The 17,165-nt window shown below is 37.0% G+C and overlaps 1 protein-coding gene across 3 annotated transcripts in view; it reads left to right on the forward strand.

The window, feature by feature from the left end:
- The window catches only part of Nyap2 (neuronal tyrosine-phosphorylated phosphoinositide-3-kinase adaptor 2), a 252,225-nt gene that overhangs the window by 198,003 nt on the left and 37,057 nt on the right, over window positions 1-17,165 (forward strand). For all 3 annotated transcript variants that reach the window (XM_074071867.1, XM_020151544.2, XM_074071866.1), the window contains exon 7: window positions 12,636-12,739. In XM_074071867.1, the coding sequence (XP_073927968.1) occupies window positions 12,636-12,739 (104 nt within the window). The remainder of the gene's footprint in view (window positions 1-12,635; window positions 12,740-17,165) is intronic.

The raw sequence follows: 17,165 nt of genomic DNA on the forward strand, positions 1-17,165 counted from the left end.
GAGGAAGAAGGGAAGGAGTAAGTGCACCCTTACAATGAGGAGTAGAATGATTAAAACCCCCAAGTAAGAGAAGGCACTGACCTTTTGAAAACCCTGATGCAGTGTGACTGAGTCAGGCTATTGATGAGGCTGGCTGTGTAAATACAGCCATGTGTGCCCCTGTGAGGAAGCAGTTTGGACTCAGAGAAAGTAATTGAAGGATAAAATTTACCTTCAAATAATAAAAATAGCAAATATTTCTTTCTTTCTTTATTTTTTTGCAGTACTGGGGTTTGAACTCAAGGCCTTCACCTTGAGCCACTCTACCATTCCTTTCTTGTGAAGGGTTTTTTCGACATAGGGGCTCCCAAACTATTTGTCTGGTGTTGGCTTCAAACCGTGATCCTCCTGATCTCTGCCTCCTGAATAGCTAGGATGATGGGTGTGAGCCACTGGTGCCCAGCAAAATACAGACATTTCTTGAGGTCTTATGTCAGGTTTGTTGTGTGGTAAAATTCACATTTATTATCCTATTTAATAGGCATTATATAATCCTTCAGTAATCTTGTGAAGTAGACTCCTCCCATTCCTGTGAACAAACTGAAAGTTAAAGAACTCAAGCAAATTATCCCTTGTTATTCAGCTAGTAAGTGATGAGAGTTTAGCAGACCTCATGAAAAGATATACCTCTTTCCTAAGAGCTCCAGCAGAAGTATGAAGGCAACTCTCATTGATTAATTCAGGTCACATGTCCACATATGAACCAATAAGTGAGACTTGGGGATATAAGAATTGATTGGGCAAGGCTGTGTCATGTGATAGCATCTTGAGCTGGAGCTGAGGTCAGCCCTTACTGCAAAACCATGAGTACTTTCATGAATGGTGAAATGTTCTCCAAATGAAAATCAACTTATTGTTCCAGAAAAAGAGAAAGTAGATTCTGCACAGGCAAAAATGACAGATGACCATCACCCTTACTAAAATTTAAATAAATTTTGTGTTTTTAATCACTTCTACCAACACATTTATCGATAGTTGTTGAAAATTTTAGCAAATTGCAAACACGAATTATTTTTAATTCTATTAGCATTATTGCAAAAAGAAAGCACAAAATGCTGACCATAAGAATAAAAGCAATGACCACATTAAACTGGCTCATAATCAATCAAGAAAGTCTTTAGGGACATTTTGATTAATCCAACACATTTCATTTCAAATTCCATAGTATCAAAGAATATAAGAGTTTGGCTAGCTTCCCTCAGTCTCACTGGAAGATAGCAACTTTTCTTGGTTTTTGCCATAGAATTTTTTATAACCATTTGTTCCAACTGGTGGCTTCCCAAACTTGGGAGGTTGTCAAAGTGTCCTGTGCTTAAGTATGATGTTTTCTTTTGTTCTGATTCTTGTTTTTAAAATGCTCAATGGGCAGATTAATTGCAAAAAAATTACCATTTTAAGAGCACTCCTTGAGAACTTAGGGTCTTATGAAGGGACAACTCTGTGGTCTCATGACTTCATTTGCTTTTAAAATTATTAAAATTCCAAAATACTTTATATGAGATAAATTTAATAATATTTATCATATCAAAAATTACAATTATAAATTTAAATGCTTATTCATTATGAATAATAAACCCACTATATGTTAGCATGAAAATAACATTTTTCATGAAAAATAACTATATTTTTCAACACTATGAAATGGTGAGTACATTGAACTTGTTTTATATTTGGAAAATCTCATGAATTATTGACTCAATAGAGCATTACTTCATAGGCACCTGCACACCGATGTTAATTGCAGCGCTATTCATGATAGCCAAGCTATGGAAACAGCCAAGATGCCCAACTACTGACGAATGGATCAAGAAAATGTGGCATTTGTACACAATGGAATTTTACTCAGCCATGAAAAAGAATGAAATCTTATCATTCTCAAGTAAATGGATAGAACTGGAGAACATCATTCTGAGCGAGGTTAGCCAGGCTCAGAAGACCAAAAATCATCTGTTTTCCCTCATATGTGGGGTTTAGACCTAAAACAAATGCAGTAATATTATTGGACATGGGTCACATGTTAAGGGGAGAACGCATACATGAGGAATAGGGAAAGGTAGAAAACCCAAAAACTGAAAGTGTTTGATGTGTCCACTGTAGAGGAGCAAATACAGTAACCTTAAAACAACAGAGGTCACTATGGGAAGATGACCAGGAAGTAATGAAGAGGTCTGGTAGAGATGAATCAATTCAGGTTGTAACACACTTGTGCATGGAAGCAGTGCTAAGAATCTCTCTGTATAGCTAACCTTATGTCAAACTAGCAAAAACACTGTGTCTTTCTTATTATTGCTTATGTCTACTCTTCAACAAAACTGGAGAAGAGGACAGGACAGGATCTGCCTGAAAGCTAGGGGGGTGGGGAAGAGAAAGAGAGGGTAGGAGCAGTGAGGAGAAATGGCCCAAACAATGTATGCACATATGAATAAATGAATAAATAAAAAAAGAAAAAAAAGATCCTCATATCAGCTTTGGAATTAATCTATTGTTATATGAGGCTTTGGTTAAACATATGAAGGAAATCTGGTTTCATACAGATATATAGTTGCAAATGGAGGAATACTTAAATTCCTTTTTCATATAACCATGTATATTCTTCAATATCCTTCCAAAATTTTCAACTTCATTTTGGAGAGATTAGGATTTGAACTCAGGACTTTGTTCTTGCAAAGCAGATGCCCACAAAGCACGCACTCTATCATTTGAGTTCATTTTTATCTGGTTATTTTTTGGAGATGGGAGGGCCTCAGAACATTTTGTCCTGGCTGGCCTCCAATGGTGAGCCTCCTGATGGCAGCCTTCTAAGTAGCTAGGATTACAGGCGTGAGCCACTGGCACTTAGTAAAAAAAATTTTCAAGATTTTAAAAATTTTGTTAAAAACTTCAAATTTATTATTGTCAACAGATACTGTTAGTTATTTTCTTTGAGCCAATAGAATCACTTCATTTTCAAGAAAATGTCAGCTCTCCAAGTCTATGGAACAGAAAAAAATGCATCGCTGATGCAGTTCAGTACTATTTCATGTGCTAAAGTTACAGCATATTTTATCCATGCTTTTGGTGTTTCAGTGAATCTGTCAATGGTGAGAAGAAAAAACAAATAACTTTTTACTTAGCATTTTCATAAAAATAGCTTTGACCTCATTCCCTGACCCTCAGAGGGTCTTAGAGACTCCAGAACTTCTGTTACAAATGAACATGCATAGCCATTATTGGAAATAGGATTTAAGCTCCTGCCATGGAGTCCTTAACCACATGGTCTTAGTCTTATTCCTATCCAGGCATTCTTTAGTTATGTGTTTAGCAGTGGGTTGGCTCAACATGTCTCATGCAACAACACAGGAACATGGTCATTGAAACAGGTCATACTAATGAGGATCATAAAATGTATAACTGCTCACATTTTCACTTGAGATGTTTGATGATTGGTCATTAACAAACTACAAAAGTCAATGACAAGAAAAGAAAATATCTTCAGTATTATGACCAACTTTAAATTTATCAGAAGGAAATAGTTTTCACATCAAATTGACTGATAGATGTAATTTAAGCCTGATATTTCCATCTTCTTTTGTTATTTAGAAGCAAAATATACAATATTTTAAGTAGTTCAAATGATTCTTTTTGTGTATTTATGGTTAATATCAAAGAAATGAAAGGGATTCATCCCTTTTGTGTTTTGTATTTTTTATGCTCTAGCACCAAGAGAAATGTTTATTGCCATGGTAATATTCATTTAATTCGGACACAAATCCTCATATATCTTTTTGAGTTTTATATCTTGGCTGATTTGCTTTATGTAGTGATTTTGAAAATAATTAAATGTCATATTTTACTTATTAAATAGATACAATACTCATTTGTATACAAATACTTAAATTCATTTTTAATGTAATGAATTTTTTTAATAATAAAACCACATTTTCAGGAATGAAGGAATGAAAGAGCCTAAGGGTGTTTGAAAAATTGTATATTACCATAAAAGAGTTGGTGATGCACTAGAGTCCATTGTCATGTAAGAAGCCAGCTGCGCATGGCAATATCGGGTATCCCCACATAAGAAGCAGAGTGATTTAAATTCTCTCTTCAGAAGAATGTGGTACACAGGACACTTTCTAGTCCTCCTGATCACAAGAAGGAATGTAATGGGTACTCCCAACTCAGCATGTGTGTGATTCTCTTTCTTTTCTGTACAATGGCTCCTTTAATTTTCTATGTCCGTCACTGGATCACAAACTAACTGCCATTTTACCACCTCACTTTTCTCTGGGTTTTAGGTCTTCCTAAAGCATTCCAGTATTCCAGCATTCCAGTATTCTCAAGAAGAATTACCAATTACTTCAGTATAAATGGTTATGTTATCTGATACTTGAGATAATAAGGGTCAGATAATGAGGACTATAAAACGTATAACTGCTCACATTTTCACTCAAAGTCAACTACAAAAATCAGTGATATACGATACCCAACTTCAAACTATATTACAAAGCAATAACAATAAAAACAGCATGGTACTGGCACAAAAACAGACATGAAGACCAGTGGAACAGAATAGAGGACCCAGATATGAATCCACACAACTATAACCAACTTGTCTTTGACAAAGGAGCTAAAAATATATGATGGAGAAATAGCAGCCTCTTCAACAAAAACGGCTGGGAAAACTGGTTAGCAGTCTGCAAAAAACTGAAACTAGATCCATGCATATTACCCTATACCAATATTAACTCAAAATGGATCAAGGGTCTTAATATCAGACCACAAACTCTAAAGCTGGTACAGGAAAGAGTAGGAAATACTCTGGAATCAATAGGTATAGGTAAGAACTTTCTCAGTGGAACCCCAGCAGCACAGCAACTAAGAGATAGCATAGATAAATGGGACCTCATAAAACTAAAAAGCTTCTGTTCATCAAAAGAAATGGTCTCTAAACTGAAGACACCACCCACAGAGTGGGAAAAGATATTTGCCAGCTATACATGAAACAAAGGACTGATAACCAGAATATATAGGGAACTTAAAAAACTAAATTCTCCCAAAACTAATAAACCAATAAAGAAATGGGCAAGTGAACTAAACAGAACTTTCTCAAAAGAAGAAATTCAAATGGCCAAAAAACACATGAAAAAATGCTCACCATCTCTAGCAATAAAGGAAATGCAAATTAAAACCACATTAAGATTCTACCTCACCTCTGTTAGAATAGCCATCATTTAGCAACACAACTAACAACAGGTGTTGGCGACGATGTGGGGGAAAAGGAACCCTCTTACACTGCTGGTGGGAATGCAAACTAGTACACCACTCTGGAAAAAAATTTGGAGGCTACTTAAAAAGCTAACATTGATCTACCATATGATCCAGCAATACCACTCTTGGGGATATACCCAAAAGACTGTGACACAGGTTACTCCAGAGGCACCTGCACACCCATGTTTATTGGGGCACTATTCACAATAGCTAAGTTATGGAAACAGCCAGGATGCCCCACTACTGACGAATGGATTAAGAAAATGTGGTATTTATACACAATGGAATTTTATGCAGCCATGAAGAAGAACAAAATGTTATCGTTCGCTGGTAAATGGATGGAATTGGAGAACATCATTCTGCGTGAGGTTAGCCTGGCCCAAAAGACCAAAAATCATATGTTCTTCCTTACATGCAGACATTAGATCAAGGGCAAACACAACAAGGGAATTGGACTTTGATCACATAATAAAGTGAGGATAGGTAAGACACCTAAAAAACTAGATAGCATTTGTTGCCCTCAATGAAGAGAAACTAAAGCAGATACTTTAAAGCAACCGAGGCCAATAGGAGAAGGGGACCAGGAACTAGAGAAAAGGTTAGATCAAGAAGAATTAACCTAGAAGGTAACACACATGCACAGAAAATCAATGTGAGTCAACTCCCTGTATAGCTATCCTTATCTCAACTAGCAAAAACCCTTGGTCCTTCCTATTATTGCTTATACTCGCTCTTCAACAAAATTAGAGATAAGGGGAAAATAGTTTCTGCCAGGTAGTGAAGGGATGGGGGGGAGAGGGAGGAGCGTGGGGTACTGGAGGGGTTGGGGAAAGGGGGGAGAAATGACCCAAACATTGTATGCACATGTGAATAAAAAAAAACAGTTATATGAAAAGAAAATGTCAGTATTATGAGTTTTATGACCAACTTTTAGTTGAAATTATCAGGAGGAAATAGTTTTTAATCAACAAGTTAATTGATATACATAATTTAAGCCTGATAAGTCCTTTTAATTTTGTTATTTAGAAGCAAAGCATACCAAATTTTAAGTAGTTCAAATGACTTGAACTGGAGGTCTACTTTCTTACCTGAATAGAAATTTTGAATAGGACAGAAGAAGCTCCTCCAATTTTTCTGGTCCCTAGGTGGGTTTTTGTAATCCTTAGTGAGCCCAGCAGAGGATGTGCAGCCAAAAGTGGCACCCTCTCTTGAGCTAACCAGCCTGGTGGTCAGGACACTGAAAGGATGAAGTGTCAATGGCAAGTTCTGCTTTCCCCCTGCCATGGATGCCAGACCCCAGCAGGAAGTATTACAACTGTCTCATGTTTGGGTTTGGGACCTGTCGTGGGAAGTCTCTTGCCACTCCTGACTTTCAGATGTTGTTTTCACTGTAACCATTGCTACTGCTTTCTCCACTAGTGCTTCTCTTATTTTCTTTGTATTTGTAGCTCAGCCACTCTACTAATGATGAAAATCAGAAAGACTACTTGAGAGACTTTATTGGATCTGTAGTGCAGTACTAGGAGAGTGTCCCCTAGCTGTTCACAAAACATCCTGCTTATATAGCCAGAAAGGGATGTGACAAGGGTGTCTCAACCAGTCATGACAGTCCCTTATGCAAATAAATGTTGTTTTTGCACCTGCTGGCCTCCTGCATAAATGTTCCCTGTAGGCCTGGTAGAAATGACTGCAAGGTCATCTAGAGTCCACCAAGGCTTGTGGTGGCAAAAAGTCTGTTTGCTGAGACAGTGTCTTCAGGAGCAAGAACTGTGCTTCAGCAACAAGCTGTGGTTATCATGTAGCTTCCTCAAAATGTCCACGGAATGTTCAAAATGGATGCTGGCATGAGAGGTCCAGCTGGCTGACTGGCCAACATCCTCAAGGCAACCAGGATTCCAGAGATGAGTCCCTTATGGAGTTAAATCTCCCCAGCTCCCAACATCTCAGCACATTTGAAGAAAAAGTATATATTAAAAGAGGCGCTTATAATAAAGGTTTATTATTAATATTAACTGTGCTCTAACAATTCCTAAACTCCTACCCAGTGCTCCAGGGAGAGGTGGTTTCCTACCATCAATTTCACTAGGACCTCATTTCATGGCTATAGGATACTGGTAGTCATTCAAAGTTATGCTAGTCTCTGTTGCCTCCATGGAAAGTTGGAGAGACAAAATGTCTTCTCTAGGATAGATTCCTGAGTCCTGATGATTTTTCCATAGTCACAGTAACCATCAGATTTAACTTTTTAGCACCATAGTCAGAGTACCTTATCTTCTACTTAGATATCTATAAAAATATTTAATATTTTTAAAAGTAGCCACAAAATTCTAAATTAACATTCTAATATAATGCTATATTAACACTAATGAAAATTTAAAAATCAGCACAAAGTGATTGCACTGAATAGGTAAATTTAATTGTCAAATTTATTATTAAAATAATACTACTACAAATGAAAAGACTATTTAGTCTACATAGAGTCCTTGATGAATCCCCCATGGTGGAGCTAGATGTGACAACTCATACCTGAAATCACTGTACTTGTGAGGCTGAAGCAGGAGGAGTGTAAGTTTAAGTACAGCCTGGGGTATACAGAGAGACTTATCCTGATTAAGGTGGAAGGAGAAGGAGAAGGGGGACGGATGGGACAGGCACAGGGGAGAGAAGAAGATGAAGATGTGTGATGAAAGTTTTAAAAACAAAGTATTTGAAGCTGTAACAGTTTAAATACAGTCCTGGAAAAATTAAACTTCCCCCTATTACTCAGGTAATAACAAATAATTGTTATTTCAAAAAATTCCATCCCAAGAAATTAAAATTTGTAATAATTATAACTTGGTATGTTGGGGGGAGGGGCCATGATTTCCATGTAACTCTAGTCATTGATAAGCTTTCTATAGCTTGACTGACTTGGTTTATCATGGTATGTCTTTGCTAGAGCAGTAATATCTGAAGCGTTAAAAGAAAACCAAGATGGACAAAAGATACATCTCCCCAAATTGACTGAATTTATTTCTTTGATGCTAGATGAAAGTAGGTTGTTTTGTTTTTCTTCTTGGCTTTGGCAAAAATGCACTGATCTCTTAAGACTATGCAGATATAGTGAGTAACAACAGTCATTTGTCTTTGCTTTCTGAGAGTATTGAGAACTCCAGTACTCAACAGAACAACAACAATGCCTTCAAGGTTATCCTATAATAATACTGAGGAGCACAAACCTGAATAGAAATTCAGTTCACCTGAAGGGAAAGATGAATGATTGTCTTAAAAACAAAAATCAAAAACATAGCACTAAAAGATTGTATGCATAAAGAATAAAAGTAAAGAACTAATAAGTAACACAGTCTAATAAGTACTTACTTTAAAAGTAAAATGATTGGTTACTCTAACCTGGAAACATCTTTAAAATAATGACTTGATAATGGTTTACCTTAGGAGTCCAAATGAGTGTGAGCCCCTTTTCCTCCCTTTCCCTTTGCTCCCTTTGTCTTCTCACCTCCCTGTCTCCATCTCTTTGTACCTGTCTCTATTTCTGAACCTACTACATTCTTCTTGCTTTTTCTTGTTACCTTTACAACTAATCTTTACTGAAATTACACAAGCAATATCTTCTACTTCTAGAATATTATTGATAGAGTTTTCAAGGAAGGAGGTTTTTCCTTGGCTATAGGAAGAGCCCAAACCCTATAAGTCATAATTTATCTCTTGATGAAATGAATTTTTCTTGGGGGAGGAAGGCTCTATCTTGCAATTCTTTCTAGCCATAGATTCATTGTTTTGGATCTCTCAAAATTCTAGACAAATTTTATATTAAAATTTAGGATGAAAACTTACGTATCCAGTGTCATGGCTCCTAAGCCTCACTGTTAAAGTCTGTGAGTATTGCATTTCCAAAGATCAGTAAGCTGGGCAGTTTAGCTTTGCTGTCAAAGGTCTAGAGAATTTCTAAAAGACTTGATTTCCATTGAGGATCTTTTCTCGGGTTGTTAGAGCTGTTTTGTATGTCTCTTGGTCAAAGATGTTGATGGATATAACCTCATAAGGATTTGTATCAACCTGGTCCCACAGTCACCACAGTAAATTCCAAATGCATTTAAGTTACAAATCATATGAAACTGAAAGGGCCAAAATGAGTGAAAAATCTCACTATTTAAAAAATGTCCTTACCATGTGACACCATTAAGCATCAATATTGTTTGTGTGTGCATGTGTCTGCCTATATAAATATATATATATGTGTGCATATAATAAATTTATGGGAAAAATCTCAATCTATACTTGCAGGTAGAGTCTTAATCCATATGAGGCATGCTAGGATTGAACATTTGACCACTGGGTAGCCTAGTCTAAATTGCTGCATGTGATGGGTGACTAGTAGTTTAACTTACAGTGCCTAAAGGAGCTCCATATCTAGCTGTGATCTGAACTGGCATTCAAGAAGGCATAAATGAGGTCTTCCCAGGTCATGATGGCACTTGGATTTGCTTAAATTTTACTAAGGCTTGGTCTGCACATAAGAGATATCCCTGACTACATTTGATTGATGCTGATTAAGTTAGGTGAATTGGGTGATATGAAAGGCCTTTTCACTTTTCACTTTTCATCAGATAATATCTTCAACATACACTTGAAAAGAACCTTACAGTAAGTATTATATGACATCCTTTCACAGGTAGAAATACAGAACTTTCTCACTCCATGTGACTACCTGTTTTAATCCAGTAATGAAATATATGGAATCAGTGGTACATCATGAAGACATTATAGATGATTCTGATGGACACTTTACCAGCCACTGTGTACAATAGAAGATGATTCTCTAAGATATGCAAGGATTTCTGTCATTATAAATGAAGTTAATTTATAAATTACAGTGATATTTTATCTAAGTCATCATATGATATACTCATTTAAACAGCTGCAGAGAGAATCCAATGGTATTTTCAGGAATGGGTGGGCAGATTTTTGAATCACCTACCAAGAAACTAAAGGAGGCTTTTCTAAAGTGGAAACTTGCAGGAGAGTCACTGCCCCAGTAAAGAGGTGAGCCAGGCCTCAAATACTGCTCTAATAACATATTCTATGTTACTTGATTGTTTCTATTTGTATTTAGAAGTTGTATTGATCTTTTCTAATGCAATTCGAGAGTCTTTAGTGAAAGAAAATATGTAATAATCAAACACTTACATTATGGTCCCTGCTAGCAAAAATGCTGCAAACCACAGGAAGTAGTGCAAACACTACAGTATAGGCGAAGGCAGTTCAGAAGAGAGAAAGAGTAAAACAAGATCAGAGAATGCTTCTCATTAGAAGTACACCTTAAAATAGGTCGTGGAAAACAGGTAAGGTTTGGCTTGATAAAAGTCTGTCATGAAAACAACTTGGTGTGACAGATAGATGTAGACCCTGAGAGTAGAGACTTACTTGTCTGTATTGTGGGGAGTAGAAAGTGAGCTATGGAAAATAGGGTTGACCTTACCAAATGGTGCCAGATCACAGGGGACTTCTGAAAGCAAAGCAAGTGAGTTAATTTTTTAGTTAGTTTGTTTGGTTTTTGCCTCCCTGGAGTTTGAACTCAGGGCTTTGTGTTTGCAAAGCAAGTGCTCTACCACTTGAGCTACACCTCCAGTCTGAGTTTAATTTTTTAATGACATTAAATATGGAATAATTGGAATTTTTTAACACTGTGGGCAGTCTAAAAGAAATCTAGGAAATTCAATCTGGCATTGTTAATTTTGAGCAGAGAAATTATGGGGGAATGGTAGGAAGTTTCTGTAATATGGATTGGTAAAAATATAGGAGCTATTACAGAGAAAACAACCTGCTAAGAGGGGTAGCTTTACAGAGAAGGGAAATGAAAGTTTTGAACTGAAAATGTCAAAGATTTGTCCAGGAAAATGGTGTAAATATTCCTTCTATACATGGGGAAACCAGAAGGGAATCCAAGACATTGAGAAGAAGCTCCGTCTTGGTTTTCTTTGCAAGGAAATGAGCATGGCTTGATGTGCAGAGAGCACTGAGACACAAACCAAACAAGAGGACACAGTTGCAGGAACCTGTATGTGACTCAGGAGGGAAAACATTGCATCAGAAGCCATGAAGATGCTGTTCTACGAAGAAAGTGCAAAGTGAAAAACAAAGCAAGCGACAAAAGAGAAAGCAAATAGGACACGGAGAAGAAAGGTGAAGCTTCAAGGGTCCTAGATAGAAAATGGGAAGAGAAATATAGTAATTTTCATCAAATGTAGACTGGGAGAGTAGAGGTAAAAGTCACTGGGTTCATAAATGCGTGTGGAAATGCGTGTGTGTGTTTGGGGGGAGATGAAAGCCAGCGTTCATCAGAAGCACTTGTTAGATCCCAGGTATTTTTCTCTGAGATTTACAAATAACTTAGTCCCATCTTTTTTACCATTTTCTCAACTTTTCCATACTCTCCTGGTAATAGAATATTTCACTTAATACAGTTTACTTATAATATAGAAGTAATATGGTGAACTAAAAGAATGCGTTCCAAAACACTTGATTTCTGGGTAGGTTGGAAAATAAACTCATGGATCCATAACTCTGCTACTTTAGATTTTGCTACCCACTTCGTATCCCCTCTAGAAGCCTAGGAGTCCCCACTTTTCCAGTCTCCCCAGAATGCCGGGGAGAATCTTGATGAGTGACACCATGGTAACTGGTACTTCACCACTCTAACACATTTTCCAGTTTCCAGCAAGTGATTTTACAGTCACTGTCTGTCTCCCCTGAGGAAGAGTGCAAAGGTATTAGAAAGTCTTTGTACCTGATAGAGTATGAGGGTCTTAGAAGATAATTATAAAATTGTAAGCATATAGAGATAAGTTTAAAAATATGTTACATTGAAAGCATGGTTGACAGTAGTTGTGGAAGGAAGGAACAAAGGATGGAAGGGAAATATAGAGCGGAGGAAGAGGAGGGATGGATTTGGAAAGGGTGGTAAGAGATTTTAGGATGTGGGAGTGTTCTGGACAACACTAGAGCTGGAAATGAAGCATGAAAGATCATTAGCTTACTTGGTTTTGTCCCTAATGGTGTATTGGTGCACCAGTAATCACTCCATAGAATCAGACCCTAAATGAGATAAAACATGCAAGGGAATTGGCCTGTGATTTTTTCTTTAGTCCCCAGGAGCTTCTCTGTGAATAAAGTTCCTTTTAAAGTCAACAGTTATGAAAGTGTTTAATCACCTGCCAATAATTAGCAAACATAAGGAGCAGTTTGCATATTCCCAGAACATGTAGCAAAACAAAAAAGGGAGGCCCAAAGCCATTTTATCACTGCAGATGTTGCTCAGCTAATACTTTTTCTTCCCCCTTTGTTCACAGAACCTAAAGTAAGCTGCAAACTAGGCCGATCTGCATCTACGTCAGGTGTGCCTCCTCCATCCGTTACTCCTCTCAGGCAAGCCAGTGACCTGCAACAGAGCCAGGTACCATCATCGTTAGCCAATCGTGATTGACTTCCTGTGATGCAACATGCCAAATGCTTCCCACCTCTGTCTGTCCTGTGTTGCTGTAGACAACTTTTACATTTGCTTTTATTTTTCTATGTGTGTGGGTTGGGGATGAGTTCTGGCAGTTTGTGTTTTCATTCCAAAAGAAATGTCCTTCTTCCTTGTGATTGGTGAAACTTTCTTTGCTGTTTGTTACCAAATTGTTTTTGTCTCTGGTTTCCATCATTCTGTAATATAAATGTAGTAAACATGTACTATCTGTATTGACATAGTGGTTATTTTAAAAAATTCTTCCTCTCTTCATGTTTTGTGTACTTTTACACTGTCTCTGAAAATTTATCAATATTTGATAAATTTATCTACTTTATTTTATGTAAATTTCTTTTTGAGTGTTTTGTCCACAATACTTGCACAGATGCTATCAATGAATTTGTACATATCTCTTAGCTCTTATCCTATTTTACTGTAATATTTGTGGCAGTTTATTTTTATTTTTATTTAGTTTGGAGCATGATTGTAAAACATTGTAAATATTGATGTCCTTATAAATATTCATACACCAACTCATCTAGATTGAATATGGCAGCCAGTGTGTCTTCTAGGCCATAGAGACAAATTGACTGACCAGATAATCTAGACATTTACCAAAAGCTGTAGATTAACAGGGAAACCTTTAAATAAATGACTTTTCTCTCTTATACCAATAATGTTCTCAGAAAGGGAATGTAAGTGTTCATGCATGGTAAATGAGATCTTTATTATCACTTGGAGAAAAGAGACAAGAAATAAAGGCGTAAGTTAAAATATCATTTAACTCTTTACACTATAGTATGTTGCACTGAGTTCATTTGGGTGCATGGTTGTGAATGGGGAATTAATATGGGGAAATCACTACACATACATGTCCTATCTGTAACTCAGCCAATAGAAATCCAATACCTTGACTTAATTTGTGAGGTTTAATTGTTGTTGCTGTTAAGTACTGGTGCTAAATAGGATAATGTCATCCTAGAGTGGTTTCTCTCTGCTTCCCAGTTTTAATCTTTGCATTCATGAAACTCCTCTGAAAGAGTAAATTATAAAAATAATGATGAGACCTCCCTGGGAACTGCCTATCACTGATTAGCAAATTATATACCCATCAATTGTTTTCAATGTCAGGCTACTTGAAAAACATAACTAAGCAGAATAATTGCATTTTTTAAAATAATGAGAGACATTGTTCTCAGTATTTTTTGCTGGCTTAAATATGCACAGTGTTTGATTTATGAATATATGAGGTATCTACGAACACAATAGCTTCTCTCAAGGGGCATTTCAAGTGTCGTTTAGGATTTCTTGTGTCTTGATTTTAACACTTAAATGACTATAACTAAATGTAGCCAACTTAAATGCTTTTTGGATATAACAGTAAGAAGCAATAAGATACAGAATAAATAAGTAAATAAACAATAACACAATTGCACTAAGATAAGCCACCATTTTAACTAATTAAAACTATTAAAAAATATTGTGTTTACCAGTATCTAAGTATTAACAACATTGGCTACAGAAAAAAAGATTTTTAGCTAATTGATAGAGGATTGCATTAATACTTTTTCAAGTGAGTGATCCTTGTCATTATATTACCTTCAGTATCTCAGAAAGGTTTTATTTATTGTGGTTTTTTAAAATTTCCTTAATTACCTTTATATATCTTTCCCCTAAGACACTTTGGCTCTCCATGAGAACAGATACTTTGGGTAAACTTTGAAAGCAGAAATGAAGTACACTCCTTATGCCTTCACATTATCAGTCTTTGCTTACCTGATGGGATGTTCTGCATTCTTCAAAAAAAATCTGAAAAATTGTCACACATTGTTAATTTCCTTACCTATGGACAGGAACTCTAGCATACAACTGGGTCATGGAAGGATGCTCCAGGTCATCAGTTAGAATGTAGCTTTCTGGGCTTCTCCTCTGTGGGTTATGAGCAACTCTGTGTCCTGAGGTTGAAGAGTAAGCATGGCTCAGATTAACCTAGCTCTGAATTTTCATGACTTAGTTCACAAGAAATCAGCAGATATTTATGGAAGTTCTTTTATTACTGATATCCATGCCTTCACCGTTGTCTTAACTGAACTATCTCTTTAATTTATAACCAGGATGGTGCCACCATATGCTTGGGAATGCAAGCAATGGTGAAGATCTTCATCCATTGAATCCAAGGGTGAATACTCGAATGTCACTTAGCATAGGGGGCACATAGCAAATATCAAACAGCCACTCTGGTGACTTATAAAGCTATTTCTCCAACGCTTGTATTCTTAGTAGTTACGAAAACTCCCAATTGTTACTGGGAGATAAATAGACTTCTTACTAGAAGTCATTAGAAATCTGTGTGATCTACTTAAAATAAACAGAAGCAGTCATTTACCCACTAGAATCTGAGGTTGTTTGTCCATAGAAAAATCCAGCCTTAGGAAGGCTGTGATCTTCCAGCCACACTATGGGACCTTCTACCTCCTTATAAAGAGCTGAGTTTCTTTACAGAGTGTTGTTCAAATATTACTTCTTTTCATGTTTTCTCTTTTCCTAGTTTGTCACTGACTACTTCATGACATGGGTTGAGCTTTCTGGGAAGTGTTACAAGTGAAGTTAGGTAGAAGTGCTAGACATTGCTTCAGTAGAGATGCACAGAGGTCGTCAAAGTTGACTGAACTTCAACTTTGGGAGCCCAAGGACCAGTAGTCACTGACCATCCTAGACAGACATTCTAAGGCCAATACAGGTAATGACCTCAGGTATAAGATCTGTAGAGATATATAATCTTACCTGAATGGAACTTCAAAATATACAGAGAAAATGAAAATCTATGGAAAAAAAGTCTGAGTCTTCAACCATCTAGGTTTTGTTCCACAACTTATATTTTTCTCTGAAATGCAGATATAAAAGTTAGACTTTATTCTTTCTTAATTCACTCTAGTAAAGTAGATTAGACATGAGGCAATTAGGGATAAATACAACCATGCTTCCTTCCACAGTAGAGCAGATAGGATGTGTCTCTAGACAGAATTTCAGTTCCCCTTGACAGAATGTTACCAAGATATATTTGAACTAGTTCTTCTGGGAAGGAAGGAGATGAGAGGCATCACTCTACAAAACACACACACACATATCTCATACCCATGTCCTCACTTACTCATGAACACACACATTTCACAAATGGCCTAAGTGTTTCATTAAAACCTCACCTTCTTCTTGAGGTATGTTTATTATTCTAACCTGGATCGTTTCTGATTATTTTGGATTAGGGTGGAGTTACCAAAAGGCCACCTGCCATTTTCTTCAGACATACATTGCAAAGTGTGACAGACCCAAGTCTCTTTAGAATTCTACACACAGTGCCTTCATATTCTGAACTGCCATCTCTTGGTCTATGGGTCTCTGTGCTAAAATACCTGTGGACTCACCATGCAGGGCAGGCCTTGACCAAGCAGTCGCTTTTGAATAATTTTTGTTGTTCAGGCACTTAAGCTCAGGCCCTTTCAACTTTCCCCCTCAGGATTACTTATCAAATGTTTATTCCTTTTGACAGCAGCCCTGTGGCTTCTCTACAAGCTCCAACATCCCACTTCTGGGTGGTGACCTGAGCATAATAAGCGCCCTCCAGGCTGCTCTAGGGCAAAGTGGTTCTCTTTTCCCAGGGGCTCCATAGCTCTGTCCATGCCAGCATTTGGCCAGCATTCATGGATAATGAAAGAACATGCCAGAGGGTCTCCCTATAGTTTGATGGGCACCTAACTTGTGTTTCTGGACATGTCTACATGTCAAAATTATTACCTAGTTAATTGTTTTTTAAAAAATAAAAAAGGATAAACAATCCAAATAGGATTTTGGGGTCAATATACAGGAAGACTCAGGTGAAGGACTTCAGTGGGTTCTTTGATAGGGAATCATTCCCAGGATATTCCTCCAGTGTCCAGCACAGTGCAGACACTTACTGCCCCTTTGTTGATTCATTCAATCGCTTCATCTATGTATGTCTTTCTTCACATGCCCTTGGAAAAATTTTTTTCTCATGCAGTCTAATTTTGTTCCTGTTCTTCTGTCCTGAATGCCTTGAGAACAATGGGATATTCTGACTTGATCCCAAACACATGTAGCACTTTGCCTTAAAGTTTTCAGAAGACCCCTGTTCTTTCTCAGCATTTCTGTGACTTCTGGATTCTCATTGAACTTCGTATGTAAAGCATGCATAGGAGCCTGGAGAGCAGGAGGAAGGCTAAGAAATTGTTTCTAGAGATGGAACAGAGTAACATTCTGAGCTATGAAATGAGGTCCTGAAAAATAAATCTAATTCATCCAGTCAGTGCCTATCCCTAGCCCCAAACAATTCAATCTTGATAACTATGTCCTCATT

This window comes from Castor canadensis, chromosome 4 (genome assembly GCF_047511655.1).
Source record: "Castor canadensis chromosome 4, mCasCan1.hap1v2, whole genome shotgun sequence".
NCBI lineage: Eukaryota > Metazoa > Chordata > Mammalia > Rodentia > Castoridae > Castor > Castor canadensis.